This window comes from Limulus polyphemus, unplaced genomic scaffold, assembly GCF_000517525.1.
Source record: "Limulus polyphemus unplaced genomic scaffold, Limulus_polyphemus-2.1.2 Scaffold2023, whole genome shotgun sequence".
NCBI lineage: Eukaryota > Metazoa > Arthropoda > Merostomata > Xiphosura > Limulidae > Limulus > Limulus polyphemus.
Genome location: NW_013667633.1, coordinates 114914 through 131925, shown reverse-complemented (window position 1 = coordinate 131925; position 17012 = coordinate 114914). Strand labels below are relative to the sequence as shown.

Sequence of the window (17012 nt, the reverse complement as noted above, 5' to 3'; positions counted from 1 at the left end):
CCCCCCGGTGGACGTAGCAGATAGCCGAATGTAGCTTTGTTCTAAAATAAATACATAAACCAACAAACGAAACAAAGTGGTCATTCCCAATAACACGTATTAACTAAATCTATTTTATCTTGACTGGATCAACGCAAAATCTATTTTATCTTGACTGGATCAACGCAAGATCTTTAGCGAGATGTCTTGCATATTAGAATATTGTTTGAAACTCAATCCTAAAAACTGAATACGTATGTTTTCATAAAGTCATATATATATGTATAACGAGTTTTATTTTCCAATATAATACAATATTTGGTCAATCTCAATAGGAAATAGTCATATTTATGAATAACTGTTGGTAGAAAACATTTTAATACTTAATATGTTATGTCAAAAAAGCATTACTGAGGTTTAGATAACGCAATACATTTCAATAAGTCAATAACAACTGAAGATATTTTTAGTTTGACTTCAGTTATTCAGTAAACCATGATAAGTAAGCATAGGCGAGAACATGATAACATGAGTATTTTGTAAAATGTTTCTTGAATTTCGCGCAAAGCCATTCGAGGGCTATCTGCGCTTGCTGCTTCCTTAATCTAGAAGTCGTAGACTAGAGGGAAGGCAGCTAGTGAACATCACCCACCACCAACTCTTGGGCCATTCTTTTACCAACGAAAAGTGGGACTGACCTAAACATTACAACGCCTTCATGACTGAAAGGGTATGCATGTTCAGTGACGTGATTCGAACTCGCGATGCCCAGATTGCGAAGCGAATGCCCTAACCGTCAGGCCTTAAAACTTATATTAAGTCATATTAAGACATGTGCACGACACTATTATCATTATCATCGATTTACATTATGTTCAGCATATGTCACCTAGATTGTATCTGAGCAACTGTTACGCATGAACTTTCACACACACACCGCTAGATACTTCACATTGTTATTATCTAATTTCCATTCTACTCGTACTTCATACTGGTACTCGCTATTCAGTTCAGCAAATATCATTCATTGACTTACGACATCTTAGATAGGGTAAGTGTATAAAGATTCAGTGCTTAAACAAAATATGTTAACATGTACGATAAAGTGTTTCTGTATAAAGCAATACGCGTACAGAAAAGTGCAGTAAATTGTTAGGTATTTATTTAACTTGCCAGCAGAGCACTATTTTGAGAAAACGTTTTATCAGTATCAATCTTGTATTGTTCTTCTCGATTTCAAGTTTTGAAGGTAAATAAATAAATAAAACACTTTTTGAAGATCAAAAACTCCACACACTTGTTAAACATATATTAAACCTTTAAACCTCTGAATCTACTGGGTTGAAATTACAAATTAAACAAGAATCAATGGGTCATCAGTCACTGTGGGAAAAGTATCGCAAAAAGTATAATAAACCATGACTTTAGTGTTGGCTTGTAATGTCATAGTTTATATCATGTATATCATAATTGTGGGGTTTCTGGCTTTAGTGAGAAGAACTAAATTAGCCTCACACAGTAAGTCCTTCACGTATCTTTTGCAGCAGTACAGCTTCGGAAAGATTGTTTTAGGGCTTCCTTCCGTAATGGGATTGTTGTTTATCTTGTTACCAGAGAAAGAATATATCTTACTATAAAAGTTTACTATCACATAACAAACACCTCTCAACTTAGTAAGGATAAAGTCTCTCATCTAATTCATTCGTTAAATCAGTCAAATTTCTTATGATATCTCATGAAGATTTCTATATAAAGAACCTTTAATCATGTAGGTGCTATATACTTTTCCCCAAGTATATTAGGTTGTGAAATGAAACTCCAGTGGCTCAGCGGCAAGTCTGAAGGTTTATAATGCTAAAAACAGGGATTTGATACCCGTAGTGAGCACAGCACAGACAGCCCACTGTAGATTTGCGCTTAACAACAAAGAAACAAACAAAATAATTATTAAATGACAATGTAAAATATATTATTGTAATATACAAATATCGCATATCCCACTCTCTTGTACGATGTATATTTCATGTTTACAAAATTGTAATTTTTTTCTAGCTTCTGATTTCGAACATCCTGAACACACAGACTGTCATGTGCTAAATTCAGATCATTTTGCTACTTTCTGTAACAGTGTCCGATTACAGGCGTCATTTAGTGTTTTATAGGATAGTTGTGTTGTTTTACCTCTGTAATTCGAAGCAGAAATATTTCCAGATTCTTATGAGCCAATTTTATGATTGATCAGATGCAGCGAGAAAGCGAAGTGAATTGTGGACACAGATTTGAAGTTTCAAAGAGATTCTTTTCTGACTTGAAACGGTCAAAACTCTCCCGTAAAATTCTGTCTCAGTTTAATCGCTTTTGCTCAAGGCTGAGACAGAACCTCAGTTTTAGTATAGCGTATTTGAACTTTTATAATATTTTATTAAACTCTGTTTTATTCTTTAATTTTATTTAAATACGGTTAATACTTCTTCAACTGATTTAATTTCAATATTTTGTGTTAGTACTTCCACTAGAAAATCAGTTTTCATCTTCAGTTTTCTCCAACAAATAAAGTGTATATTTTGCATTTCAATTTCATAGTATGTCTTGTCGCTTTCTTTTTACTTGTATCAAATCACTACACCTGTTCTTTCACATACTGTGTTCTAGAATCTCTGCAGGGCTTAAGTTGTGTAAAGTTATCAAGTATAGCTCAGTTTCACAGCCCTCATGAGGAGGATTTGGGAACCGACAGTATCTTATTTCGATTATTCGATGACGTCACAATGTATGTCAACACAGAAAAGTAACTCAAATGTTGAGGAATGACATGTCGCAAAGTGGGCCTACAATGAAATAGGCCTGCATAAACGATATGAATTTTGTAAGATGGTGATAACTTATCTTTAAATTTACGTATTTCCTTGGACATTCTATAACAGGAACGTTTTCATAAAAATTTCTAACAACTGCAGCATTTTCACAGCAATTTTTTACAACAGGAACGGTGCCCCGGTTAATTCCCCTCAACTCAAGCCTTGAATCTGTTGTGAGATCGAGTAACTATGCTAAGATTTAACCAGACGATCATCAAAAGTTGTAGGATTGTTGGCATATTAGTTTAGACTCAATATTCACTTACAGTTGGATATAGCATAATTTTTATGCATTGTTTAAAATTAACTGGCATAATATGAAACAATAAAGACATTAATAGCTTAAATAAAGGTCAGAATATATTCAACCAAGAAGGAGGTCAAAATGTACACCAGCGGAGAATTTGCTAGGAAGATGACTTAGTCTTTGTGGATTCTTTCAAAACAATCTTTCGTTGAAACAATAATCAAAATTCTTAAACGAACTCGCTTTCGAAAGAAACCCGTACGTCTAATTACACAATGCTTTAAAACCTTTTTCTAATAGCATAATGTTTCAATTATTAAAATAATCTTTATTATTTCGTAGGATGATAAGGTATATAGAAAAGCTTACTGGTAGGATGATGGGATGTAAAAACATTCCCACATACATCAATATAAATTAAACTTCTGACGAAAACAAAACTAATGCAATTGATTTTTGACAGTGATAACCATCTTGTAAATGAACAATAATGAAACAATAAAAAGATAATTATGTAAGCCTAAACCCACAAGGCATTTTCATTGAAAGTATAGCCATGATAAATATGACGAAGACTTCCGACTTGTTTCAAACAACCGTGTTTCAGTCAACAGCTTAGACTTTGCGCTGACTAAAACTGTTTCACGCCATTTTTTTTTTCTTTTGAACTGGAAAACCAATAATTAACGAATGCACTTAAGAACGGACAGATTGAAAATAGGGGAGGATCTAGTAATTTTTAAATGCTTTCACAATATTTTCAGAACAATATCATATAGCAGGCTTTGAAATTGGCATAATAACATGATAAACTAAGAAGACTCGAATTAAAAAAAACAAAAACGAAAGTAAATATTACATAGTAAAACTTTTTGTGTGTGTGAAAAGGTATAATCACAGCAAACATAAAACTCATTTGAACTCCACATAAAAGTTCGATTTCGCTAAGTAATCACTACAATTAATATATATATATATATATATATATATATAGTCTGTTTTTTCAACATTGGCGGGAAGTTGTATGCTATATAAAGAATGTATCTGTTATACCTTTTCTTAAAATCCTTTAAAAGTTACGTATATTTTACTACTTAAATAAAAATTCACATAGTACAAAATTAGTTTGTGGTAGTACGCCCACAATGACAATCGTTATGATACCACAATCAGATAAACTGCGTGATATATTTCATATTTCCTCTACACTTATGTCATTACGGTCAAAGATAACTAGTTTCAGTTTTGTTCGCTAGAGTATATTATATTATAGAAAAAGTCATGTTATATTTAAAGTAGGTAAGTTAAAGCGATATAATTTACGTGTAATTTCCTAAAAACAATTTTCGTGTGACTATGACTAATAATGATCAATTAGATTATTTTTTTAGATGTATCGATAATTCCTGCGTTATCAGTGATCTGCTGTAGAAGTAGAGATTACGTATGTGTAGTTTTCGGATAGGGCTAAGAACTTGTTTGTTAATACATTACAATTGTATTGAAATGCTTAACAAAGCTTTATATTATATGAATACAGATATTACGACACTATTTCTATAAACATGGTAGCTTCTACATATTATAGTGACACCACAAACTATTTACTGTATTTTTCGATTGATTTGTATTTTAAGCATCTTATTTAATTCATAAATTTCAAGTCACCATAGCTGAAATACTATCTAACTGAAGGAACTAATTAAACCAATCATTATTTACTATAGAGTCTCAAACTTTGGCAATAGTTTCTTTCGCGAGAGGTTATATGTTACAACAGAATTAATTTTAAAATGTTTTCCTTACCTCAAGTTTTCTGGAATAGTTTTCTGTTAATTTCTCGTTTATCAGACTAAGTTCTTCATTTTTTTCGAGGAGTGCCTTTCCTAGTTGAGCGGCCAAAATAAGATCTTGTTCTTTTTGAGAAAGCTGTGCATACACATCATCACATACTGGAGCATTTTGAGTCCTATTTTCCATTTCTTTTATATATTCTTCTAAGTCCCCATACAAAGTGTGGTAATTTGCCGAAGTTTGCTGCATTTTTTCTAATCGACAAGCACACATTGTTATATCTGAACAACAGATATAACTTAACACAACGATTCAGTGCTGGTAGCAATGAAATAAATTATTTCTTTCAATGTCTCAAAGTTAGTCATGGAAACGTTACTTTATTTTTCTTCTTTTGGTCGGAAATTAGCATTAAAATTCAAAAGAGAGAGAAGTAAAAAAGAAAAAGGGGAAACACTGATTACCAGATACTAATGTACACGATTAATAGCCTCTTTTCAATCTTGGTATGTTTGCAACAAAGTATACACGAATTATTTAAATAAAGGTTCCAGTTTTAAAATTGTTTCTTCAGATATTTGGATTGAACCCAAAGAAATTATGTTAGACTTACATAATTGTTACACTGTAAACAATAAGGTTTCAGTATGATAGATTTAGCGTCTATCGCTCGTGTATTACTCACCTATTTCAGACCTCGCTCTGGTGTTTATACCTGTGCTGGGAAACCATGTGTTACCCAATGACGTAGAAAAGTATGGCACACTTTTATACGTCATAGATGTTACCTGGTGAAGTGTTCCGACAGGGATTTTAGTAATTCAAATGACATTTTTATAAGGAAAAACGAAAAAAGGAAGAAAAAAATAACATAAAAGAAATAGTAGTTATTGAGTATGCAAACGTTTGTTCATACTTATGTAAACATTCAAAATATTTAAATAAATGTTTGCTGGCGGGTCTAGGATTTTCAGAGGTGTGATCTAATGGGGCCGGGCTTCTAGAAGTTTACAGAAAACGGTCATACGCCTCCAACTCCAGAGACAACCATAGATTATTTATTTATTTATTGGAGGGGGGGGGAGGACAAGGAGAGAGACGTACGCTAGCTACGCCATATGATGGGCCCTTGTTATGTATTAGTTATGTTATAGTAAACGATGTTTGTATACTAAGAGAACCAGCACATAACTTTTGATGACGTTTATTACTTGTAGCCAATCATAATTTCATTTTATTGTCCAATTGTTAAACTTCCGTTAGATCTCTCGTGAAGTGGCCACGTTCAAAAACCTTCTGTTACTAATAAATTAAAACTTATTTAAAATAATGACATCGACACTATCTCGATTAATATTTTATTATATTGTTTTCATTTTACAGAAATATTAAAAACAGATTTAATTTCGATATAAGTCTAGACTGAATTTAAGGTATGCTTATGAATTTTAACCATGTATATAAATAAAAATAAATTTAATTGTCTTATAATCAATACCCTTTTAAGTTATATTATAACTTGTTAATAAGCTTAATCGAATCTGGGGATTTTCGTATATTATTTTTAAGCCTACCCATACGGTACAGTATTACTATTAAATAATATAGTGTAAAATATAGGCCAATTGCTGTAGTTTAGACCTATAGGCTATAATATAGGTTTAATTTATAATATATTTGCTGATAATAATACTAACCCTTAGTTTCGATCATATATACTAGTTATAATAGTAATTATTATGTCACTGCAAACGATCGATCTAATTCTAAATGCAATTGTAAGTGTAATTAATAGACAAAGTGAATGAATTTTAAAGTAATGCCATTACTACTACTGCTAGTTGTTAAGAGGAATGGTAACTACTAACTTAGTGCCCGTAATAGTTATGATATTTGCAAGTTGTACTGAAGGTTTAAAACAAAGACAGATAAATAAACGTATTTGGTGAATGGACGCATATAAATTTTAATTATCATGACATGAGTCTGATAATGAGAGTGAGAATGTAATGTATTTTATGTTAAAAGAAGTAATTCATTGATTGAGTGCTGGAACTTATTTACTGGCACTTAATATTTAGTAGGTTGAAATTAATTTTATGTGATATTGAAAGACAATAAAACATTTGAATATTATATTTTAAATGAAATATTTTATATTTTCTCCAACTTTTTTTTTGCATTAGATAGGCTATTAAATGCAGTGACAATGGAAAAACCAACAGAGACAATTGCAAGTCGGTCCACTAAGCTCAACCAACTCATTTTGAGAAGGTCTAACCTGTGCATACCTCATTGCCATCTGATGAACAGAGAGGTTCTTTTAGATGCATTTGTGACTTTATATGATATATGTAATAATGAACAAATGAGGAAAGATAAGCAGATATCTTCATTTGTGGAAAAATGTAAGTAAAATTTTACTGCAAAACAAAATATTAATCATGTACAGAAAAGGAGGTTGGATAATATATGTTTCAGCTAATTTCTTGTTCATTGAACAAAAATAGGTATCAATTATTGTTAAATAATTCTTATTATTTTCAAACAAGGGAGTATGTAAAATTGTGATATTATTAGTGTTAATAATTATATTTCTAAAAGAATTTCATCAGAATATTTCATTACTTTAATGTCAATGAGTCTTCTATATATTTCTTGTGTATACTGAAGTTAATCACGAATAAAAAATTATATACTTCAGAAATGTTGGGCTCATTAATTAAATACATTCACATAATTGATTATTTTTATATGATAGAGTCAACACACTCTGCCTTGGGTAAAGTGATCAGCCCTGATGCACTTTCTGTCCACCATATTGTGACCATACATATAATTTATAAATATTCCTTGAGCTGACTGCAAGCATGAACTACTTACCATGTTCAGTTGTGTCTGTTTTTGAAATACTCATCCATATTTATTAGAACCCATCATCAGCACATAAAATCAAGCTTACCCATTAAGTCTAAGCATTTTTAACCACATATTTTTTGTTTGTTTTCAAATAGTAATAAAAGAGTTTTATATGAGTGTATGAAGTTATACAATTTAATTTTATTGAAAATATTATGTAATCATCATAATGATGTAGTCCTCCACCAGTAGGAGGGCTACACAACTTCCATGCAGAGTAATGCTCATCAGCACTAGCACCTGATTGGAAACACATTCTCTCCTCAGCTCTGCCTGTGTTTAGATGTGGTTTTTATCCTTTTTTTTTTTAATTTCTAGTTGCCTTAGTCAACTACCTTTCTTTCTTTAGTACTACATTGCATTTGTCCCTGTTGCACTTTTGTTCCATTCACCTGATTGCAACTTTGTTTTCTCTAGCCATCACATTTCTACTTTAGGCTACTTTCAAAAATGTATGCTAGGTAATATATATTAAAAGAAAAATGTTCCAAGGACCAGACATTCCTTTCCAGGCATTTACTCCAACTGACTCATTGGTGACTGGAGGCACTTTATCTGTTCATGAACCTGAAATTCTGTTAACTCTTTAACTCACTTAGTAGAAAACACACCTGTATGTGACTGATCTTGGATTTCACTCCATGGTAAGGTACTTTTGGCATTGTGGATAATTGAACTCCCACAATCTTATTGAACTGTGATGAACCAGGATGTCCCAACAAGTTAATTTATGATATGTTCCTATTTTCATGGATCAGGTGGTTGGTTCTCTTTTGCCTATTTTTTTTTTTACATTTCAGGTTCCTAATTGTTTTGTTTCTTTGCTTTCTGTGGAGCCTGTCTTGCCTGTTGATGAGTTTGGCCAGAATTATTTCATTTAGCCTTTGTTTCTGGCTCTTCTTTCTTTTTCTGTTTGCTATGCTCATGAATCAAGTATTTTATATTATTATTTTTTACCTGTGTATCGTAATGTCTTCTTGATTGTTTCACTTCATTTGCTCCTTCTGTCCCCACTACACATTGTCCCACATCTTTCATTTCCTACTTGTCTTTGCGACACCTTTGCTATGACTTTAGGTCATGGCCCTTTTATGTTTCTTGATTCACAGACTATTATCTCTCTTCTTTCTGTTTGGGGTGCTCCTCTTTGTACTCTATCTTTCATTCCAACTACCTGTTCATTTTTTTGTCATTACCTAGCTCCTTTTATATATCTCCATTCTTCACCTCCTCACTGAGGTTCTTCATTATGACCCCAGTAGTTTTGTGGGAGCCACCTATTAATCTTTGTTTGATACTTTGATTTCCATTTCTTCCTCACCTGTCTCTATTTTAAGAATCTTCTAGTGTTTCCTTGATTTTCCAACTCTCTGGTCAACAAGTACCTCTGTCTGTCACTCATCTTTAGGATTTATGTCGGGCTACCCCTCTTTTGTTTCTCGTTCTCTTGCTTCTGTTTGTTGTTCTCCCTCCTGCATGGCTAGCTGTCACAGCTCTCAGTGGTTAATTTTTTCTGGAACTGATCCTGGGCTCTGATCGTGTTGGTGCCTGCATATCCCACTTTACCATCCTCTGTTCTTCCATCTCCAGCAATTCTGGGAATCGAAAAGTTCTTTCTCATAATTTCTCTCTCTTCATACTCCACTTCATTTTTTCTCACTGTCTTCTTTCCTATCTTCTTCCCACTGTTCCTATATTTCTTCATCATCTTCAATACATAGTGTCCTCTTTGTTGGTAGTCGGAACTATAGAACCTGTCTCTCACCCTACTCAGGGCTTTTATTCCTCTCTTTTTTTGTTGTCCCCATGAAGTCAGAGGTTTGCCATCTTGTCATTGACTTCTCATCTCTGAATCACCTTCTCATTGTTCTCCAATTCCAGTTGGATGATTTTTTTCATTCTGAATTGGACCCAGTCTCCTGGGTTGAGTTTAAATAAGGTAGGCATTTCAAATGCCTTCCTTCACATTCTTATTTGTTCTGTGTCCCACCATTTCTCTGGTATGTCGTCAATGGTCATGCCTTTGGCCTAACTTTAGCCCCTTATGTTTTCATCTGGCTTATGCTTTCATTTGCTAATATGGAGAGTTTTCCTAATTATGTTTTTCAGCCAACTCCATGGCATTTATATGTGTCATGACACCTCTATATGCATAATGTGATTTTTGTACACATTCCAACATGTTGCAAGTTCCTCACCAACAAAAATGAACAGAAGGAGGTAAGACTCACCAAATTAAATGTTACATGAAAGTACACCTAAGTTCCTTATGCTTGGTGTCACTGGAACAAATCAAGTGCCTGGTTTTGTCTTATTGGGAATATTTACCCTAAATCTGCATTGAGCAGGAAAGAATGTTAAACCCATTCACCTCTGTTCGGTGCCCACTGTTGAGATGGGGTTTTCTGCAAGACTGCTTTGGTATCATATTTCTATAATTTACATGTCCATTTTTGCACCTGTTACAACAACAGACAACACCAGAGGTAGTTCTGCCCTTACACCTGGCATTCACTTGCTGTCTTTAGTCATATTAACCCATTGCATTGCCTTTTGGTTAGGATCCAATTCCAGATGATTGTGCCTGATTATAGTGGCCCAAGCACACTGATATTCTCCCCAATGCCTATTTCTTCTCACTGTTCCTCTGGTGGAGCACAAGAAAACCTCTACTTCCACAGTCCCAAGCTGCTGGGAATGTCAATATGGAGAGGTTCCTCTGGAAGTGGTTCTGTTCCTCTAGTAAGAGATCAGTTGGGTCCACTCATCATTTGAGATATAGGGCTGTGGTGTTCTCTGGAAGTGTAGCACAGGACACTTCACTATAGTACCTTCCAAGTAGTTCCTAGTGGACATGTCCAACTGAATGGGGCTTGAATTTGCCTTGGGACACAGGTGAGAGCTCCTCCTCCCTCCACTTGTCATTACGATGTCTATCTCATATAAGTGTTTCTTCAAGACAGAAAAGCCTAATGCTCTGGCCACACTACACATTCTCACATTTTGCCCACATTTGCATTATATTACCACTAACTCTGGATATACTCAGTATCTTTTACTTAAATCTGTCTGTGGTGTAAATGTAATATGTGAATGGATAACTAACAATAAAGTGAGCAAAGAGTATTTCCTGCTTAAGAAGGATGTGGTCTCCCAGAGGGTGATGCTCCACTAGGCAATCCCCAGTCCCATGGAAGCCATACCCCACAGTCTTTCCCTTTCTGTTGCTATTTCAGAAAGGAGCTCATCTTTATAATTGATGAGCACCAGCCCCTTCACCATTTTCAGTGTGAGATTTTAGTTTTTAGCTGTGCAGAAATGTAAGTAACATTTCTGAAGTTAACATATTCCTTACCTGAAAATGTATTTCAGATAGATACATACCTCTCTGTGCCACCTTTCTGCTCTTCCTCCCCACTTTCAGTGCATTTTATTTGCCATGTAAATAATGTGTCTTATGATGATGTGCTAGTATTCATGAGGATTAATGCACCTGGAGGTTGTGTTGCCTTCCTATTGGTGGAGGGTTACAACATTATGATGATTATGTCATAAGTTGATGCAATACATGTAGACACCTGTAGGCATGGGAGTCTGTTCAAGACTTTGGCATTTGCAGGAAATCATACAAGATTTGCATGCGAGGTACTAACTCTTCATGGTAACAGAGGTAAGTATCTATTTGAAATACATTTCCAGGTAAGGAATACATGAACTTTCACAGTATAGGTTGGAAGAAACTATAGAAACACACATGGATGCTGTGAACTCTGTTAATGGAACAATATATTGTACTTTGTTGTATTGAAGTGGCATGGGATGACAGCCAGACATTTTTTCCCTATTCAGTGCTTCCTTTCTAGCTAGAGTGAGTCGTAATTATGTAGGAATCCTGTTCATTTAAATAGATTAAAGACATGACAGTGTTATATATTGTTAGAGTTTTATTAATTCATGTCTAATGATCTCAATAAATGCAGACAAATAAGCATGCCATTCAACAATCAACATTTTCTTTGAACAGATAATGAAAAAGAAATATTAAATAGCTGTAACTTTTTTTGTATTAAAGCAATCTTACATTATGTATTGGGTGCAAACAGGAGTGTATTAACCAGTAGGCTTTTCAAGGCTTGAGCCTAGAGTGCAACAATTTGAGGGGTGCATCTGAGGGAAATAAATTAAATTTTGAACATTTTTTTATAATAGAAACAAATTTCCATCCATTTTATTGCATTTGAATTTATTGTTGTTCTCGTGTCGCTGAATAATTTTTTCTGGTGAGTCAGTCGAGAAGGAATGGGCACATCCAAAATTTTTTGAAGAAGGGGGGTTCACTATCAATCTGCATAAAGAAAGACCTCTACAAATATAGTGAACAAAAAATAATTTGATATTCATATCATTGATTAAAATACTTATAGTTTTAAAAGTTGTTATATAATACAGTGTGAGATCATTTTTTTCTTTAATTTTTTCTAATTATTTATAAATTGATCTCAATTTAATCTTATTTCAAGTAGTGTGTATATATATATACACAAACATATATCCTATGAAAAATGTTAAGCATAGTAATATGATATATAGGAATTCTGGAATAGGGGTTGTGTTTCACTAAATCAATACTCAGAGAGCCCCCTGTATTTTTGAAAAAAAAATAATGGTTGACCATTATTATCAAAAATTCATAAAAATAACTTACTGAAAATAAATCAAAAGTTTTTGAGTTCTAGATATAGTTATAGTAATTGGCTGGATGAGAAATTGAGTTGTAACATCAATATTTATCTTCCATGTGTAGATTGTATTTGGTCATTAAACAAAGAGTATTCACAGTTGAAAGGTTAAAATAAAGCTGTAAATGTCTTCCTTGTATATTATAATGGTTACTGAGTAAATAACAAAAATAAATGTATTTTTTATTGTTTCACAGCAGTTCAGATTAGAAATAAGTACTCATCTATCTAAATATGACTTTTCATCGTATATATTTTTTGGCATAAATATTAGAAATTTTTGACTAAGGGAATAGCTCAAGCCCAAGCCTTCTCCTTCATTGTTCATCAGACTAATTTATTAAGCTGAACAAATTTGAACTAACTGAAAATAATGAGGAAAAATCATAATGCTAGTATTTTGATTACTTGGATATTCAATAGTTGAAATAATCAGAAAAATTTATTCACTTAGTTGATTATTTTTATGAGTCATAACACTGATCGATTAAACTGAACACACTTGAATTATTCAAAAGTAATAATGAGAAATCATAATGGAAATATTTTAATTAGTTTACTGTATTAGTGACATTAATCCATTGAATCATAATTTTGATTTGCTTATTACTTTGCATGACACTAATTATTGTATGTGATGTTTATCGGTAATTGAGACAATTGCATAACTCTATCTACAAAACTGATTATTCATTTTGTTTGGCAGTATTTAAGCAATCACATGGAGTTAGAAATAGCTCTTTGTAGTTGCATTTTTTGCAGGAAAACATTATATAAATGGTGGTTTATTTACATATAAAATTGATGTTATATCTTTAAAAATGTATTTGTTGTTAATTCCTAAAAAGAAACAACATATATCTGTTTATAATAAAGCTTATAATCTGGATGTGTAAGCTTGTAAAGTATTTTTGGTTTGGTTCATTTCATGATCTGTCTGCAGTTCGAGAAAACATACAAGAACTAAGGCTTCTTCGTGTCAATGTTGCTGACTTTGAAATGAAAAAGATCATTGGACGGGGTCATTTTGGTGAAGTGCAAGTTGTGAGAGAGAAGCAAACAGGGGATGTGTATGCTATGAAAGTTCTAAGTAAAGCTGAAATTTTGTCCCAGCAAAATGTAGGATTCTACTATTTATACCTAGTCTTATTATATGGAATAAAAACTTCAAAAAAATTCTGCTACAATCAAAGTATTTTTTTTTTACATTTTACGTACACCAAACTACATAGCTATGTAATTAAAGACAAAAATAAGAAACCCTATAAATCTTTTGTTTTTAATTAATTTTTGCACCTACACATTTATCTAACATCATAACTGTGTAATTATAATCTTCAGAAACTTAGACACATGCTCTTTTATAAATAACATTACTTCTCTCTTACTGTAATCAATTTTGAAAACAGATTTTACAATTAACTGCCATGTTTTTGTTGGACAAACTGATGAATGAAAAGGTTTTTAGTCAAGGTAGAAAGAGTGGATGTTCAAGTGACTAAGTTGAACAATCTTGATTGGCTGAATAGCCTTCTGCTACATTTGGACAAACTGATGAATGAAAAGGTTTTTAGTCAAGGTAGAAAGAGTGGATGTTCAAGTGACTAAGTTGAACAATCTTGATTGGCTGAATAGCCTTCTGCTACATTTGGACAAACTGATGAATGAAAAAGTTTTTTAGCTGAGGTAGAAAGAGTGGATGTTCAAGTGACTAAGTTGAACAATCTTGATTGGCTGAATAGCCTTTTGCTACATTTGGACAAACTGATGAATGAAAAAGTTTTTTAGCTGAGGTAGAAAGAGTGGATGTTCAAGTGACTAAGTTGAACAATCTTGATTCTGCTACATTTTGGTCTTTATATTAACACTTCTGAAAGTAAATATAGTGATTGATAAAAAAATTAAAGCAGAAATATAAAAAGAGAAATAGTAAAGATATATTAACATATCTAAATAGCCAAAAAGTAAAAACAGATCACTTGTTATGTATTTTATGGTAAAATAAACTAAACTAAAATATTGAATAAGTTTTATGCCTGAAGTTTGAGTTTTGGGATATATGAAGCAGCATCCAAGCATCTTTACATACTATTTTTTTATTTTTCTGAAAGTACATTTTAAGTAAAATTTCCTGGATGTTTTACATTATGTGATATTTCAAAGCTCAAGACTTACATCAAAATAAAAATCAGTCAAGTTTTCTTATGAATTTGGGGATATTATGATGGCCCTGTTTGTGCTAAAAGGCTGTTAAACCTCAGAAATATCCTTTTTCAGGTTATACAAATAATATGTAAGTGTAACATAGAATATTAGACTAAGTGGATATTGAAGTCATTAATATGCCTCTCTCTTTGCAGGAGTAATTCTTGTAGAAAACACATACCTTTATTGTTACTTAAGTTCACTTGGAAAAAAGCTTGTTCATAATTTGTGACCTTTTCATATTTTGAAAAGCTGGTACATATAGAGAATTTACATTTGTTTGATTTTCACGATCTTAGAGAGTAAGACCAGAGTTTTGTAGCTACATGTAACGTTGAACTTTTGAAACATCTGATTTCAATAATGAAGTAGTAGCCTACTGTATCATATAATACTTGTTTTTATGCATTATGAATATACCAGCTATTTAAGATAACTATGCATCTAAATGTTTACATATGTTTACTTAAGTCAAAGGTGATAAATCTTTCCTTTCAGCTATTTAAATTTCAGCAATAGTATTTAAAGTTTAATATAACATACATGTATGGAACATTACTCAGGGAGATAACAGTATAGTTTTCCAGGTGTGTTTATGTGCATATTCTCTGAATTTGAAGCATATTTTTTGCAATCACTTTCAGTCCTAGCTTATCTCAGCTGTGGCTGTCATTAGATATTTAGATATTTGCTACATTAGATATTTGCTAATAGTAAGAATTATTTAAATAATGTTTAAATCAGGCACTGCAGTAAAAGAGTTGTTTGTTTTCTACCAGGATAAATTTTAGTTTTTTGAGTCTGTCTAATGTACATCTAGATCAGGCTTTTGTATATCACTGTTTTTATTTGCAGAGAGAGTGAAGTTAAGGTTTAATTTCATCTACATGTTAATGGTTTGTTCAAAATTGTCAGATAGCTTTTTATGAAGAAGAGAGAGATATCATGGTGAAAGCTGCCAGTTCTTGGATTACTCGATTACAGTATGCTTTTCAAGATCACTTAAATTTGTATCTGGTTATGGAGTTTCACCCTGGTGGTGACCTGTTGTCCCTCTTGGATTGCCATGATAGCCTTTTACCTGAGAGTATGGCTAAGTTCTATCTGACTGAATTAGTGCTTGCTATTTATAGCTTACACACAATGGGTTATGTACACAGGTGAGATCACAGATCACTAATAGAATGTCAGTGAATTTCTATTATATTAATACTAATAGAACTTACAATTAACTGAAGTTTGTTTAACTCAGGTAGTGTTTAAAGTAACAAATGTACGTCTTAGACGTAAAATAACATTTATAAGTTTTGTTAGGCCCTACTTGGTTTGTATTTAGAGTAACAGGAAAACTAGTGAGTTTTTAAAAAAGGAATTGTGCCATTAGAATTAATATGAAGATCAATGCCTTACATAATATGATTAGTATTAAAATCAAGACCAGGTTTTATAATCACCATTCTGTTGCAACTTAAAAGAAAAACAAGTTTTCCTGCTGGTAAAGGGTGCAGGTTGGACTTATGTTAAAGTCCTGTTATTTGGAGCTGGTGGGCCAGGTTTGAATCTGTTCAGTACCACAAAATATCTCTTGCATTTTAAGATGTGGATTTATTATAAAAGTGACAGTCAATGCCTTAGCTCACTTATACATGTATCTTATTGGTTTAGTAGAGACAAAAAAAGTTGCACAGGAAAACAATTTCAGTTATTTTTTGAAATACCCTATAATTTGGTGTTAAACACGAGTACATAAACAGTAAACTGTTAAGAAAATAATGATAGTATTAAATGAGAATTAAGGGATCCTGAGGTTTCTTTAATGCTGTTTGAGCATAATTGTCGAAAGAGGTCTAGCGGCAGACAGTAGTTACCAGAAAACTAGGTTTTTGGCCTCTTTTTTTTTATCACTACATGGCTGACTATTCATAAGACAATCTACTTTTTCATTAAGGTAGAACTTTATAAATCATAGGACATTAACAAATTTTTTAAGTGGAAATATGGTATAATTTGGCAAAATATAGGTGGAACAAACACTTTCTGTGTACACTCTCTAGGGCAATTAACAGATACATTGTTTACACTTCAGTTTTATGAGAATAAATAATACCAGAATTAGTGTATTTATTGAACCTTATCTTGATATGAAAGTTATTCTATATTTTTTCTTTCTATTTTGCTGTTAGTGTTTTTATTTTTTTAAGATTTGATATATATATATTAAAGATATGTTTTAGATATGAGTGAGGGATAAGTTAGCTAATTGGATAGAAG

General features: G+C 32.4%; 2 protein-coding genes across 2 annotated transcripts in view; one reads left to right on the top strand and one right to left on the bottom strand.

The window, feature by feature from the left end:
• The window catches only part of LOC106465698 (bicaudal D-related protein homolog), a 69144-nt gene extending 63575 nt beyond the window's left edge, over positions 1 to 5569 (bottom strand). Inside the window, exon 1 of the mRNA XM_013925935.2 lies at positions 4891 to 5569. Within this exon, the coding sequence (XP_013781389.1) occupies positions 4891 to 5151 (261 nt within the window). The 5' untranslated portion in view covers positions 5152 to 5569. The remainder of the gene's footprint in view (positions 1 to 4890) is intronic.
• A 1518-nt stretch (positions 5570 to 7087) lies between these two features.
• LOC106465697 (citron Rho-interacting kinase-like) overlaps positions 7088 to 17012 on the top strand; it is a 75135-nt gene continuing 65210 nt past the window's right edge. The window contains exons 1-3 of the mRNA XM_022393622.1: positions 7088 to 7286; positions 13480 to 13655; positions 15657 to 15901. Of these exons, the coding sequence (XP_022249330.1) occupies positions 7088 to 7286; positions 13480 to 13655; positions 15657 to 15901 (620 nt within the window). The remainder of the gene's footprint in view (positions 7287 to 13479; positions 13656 to 15656; positions 15902 to 17012) is intronic.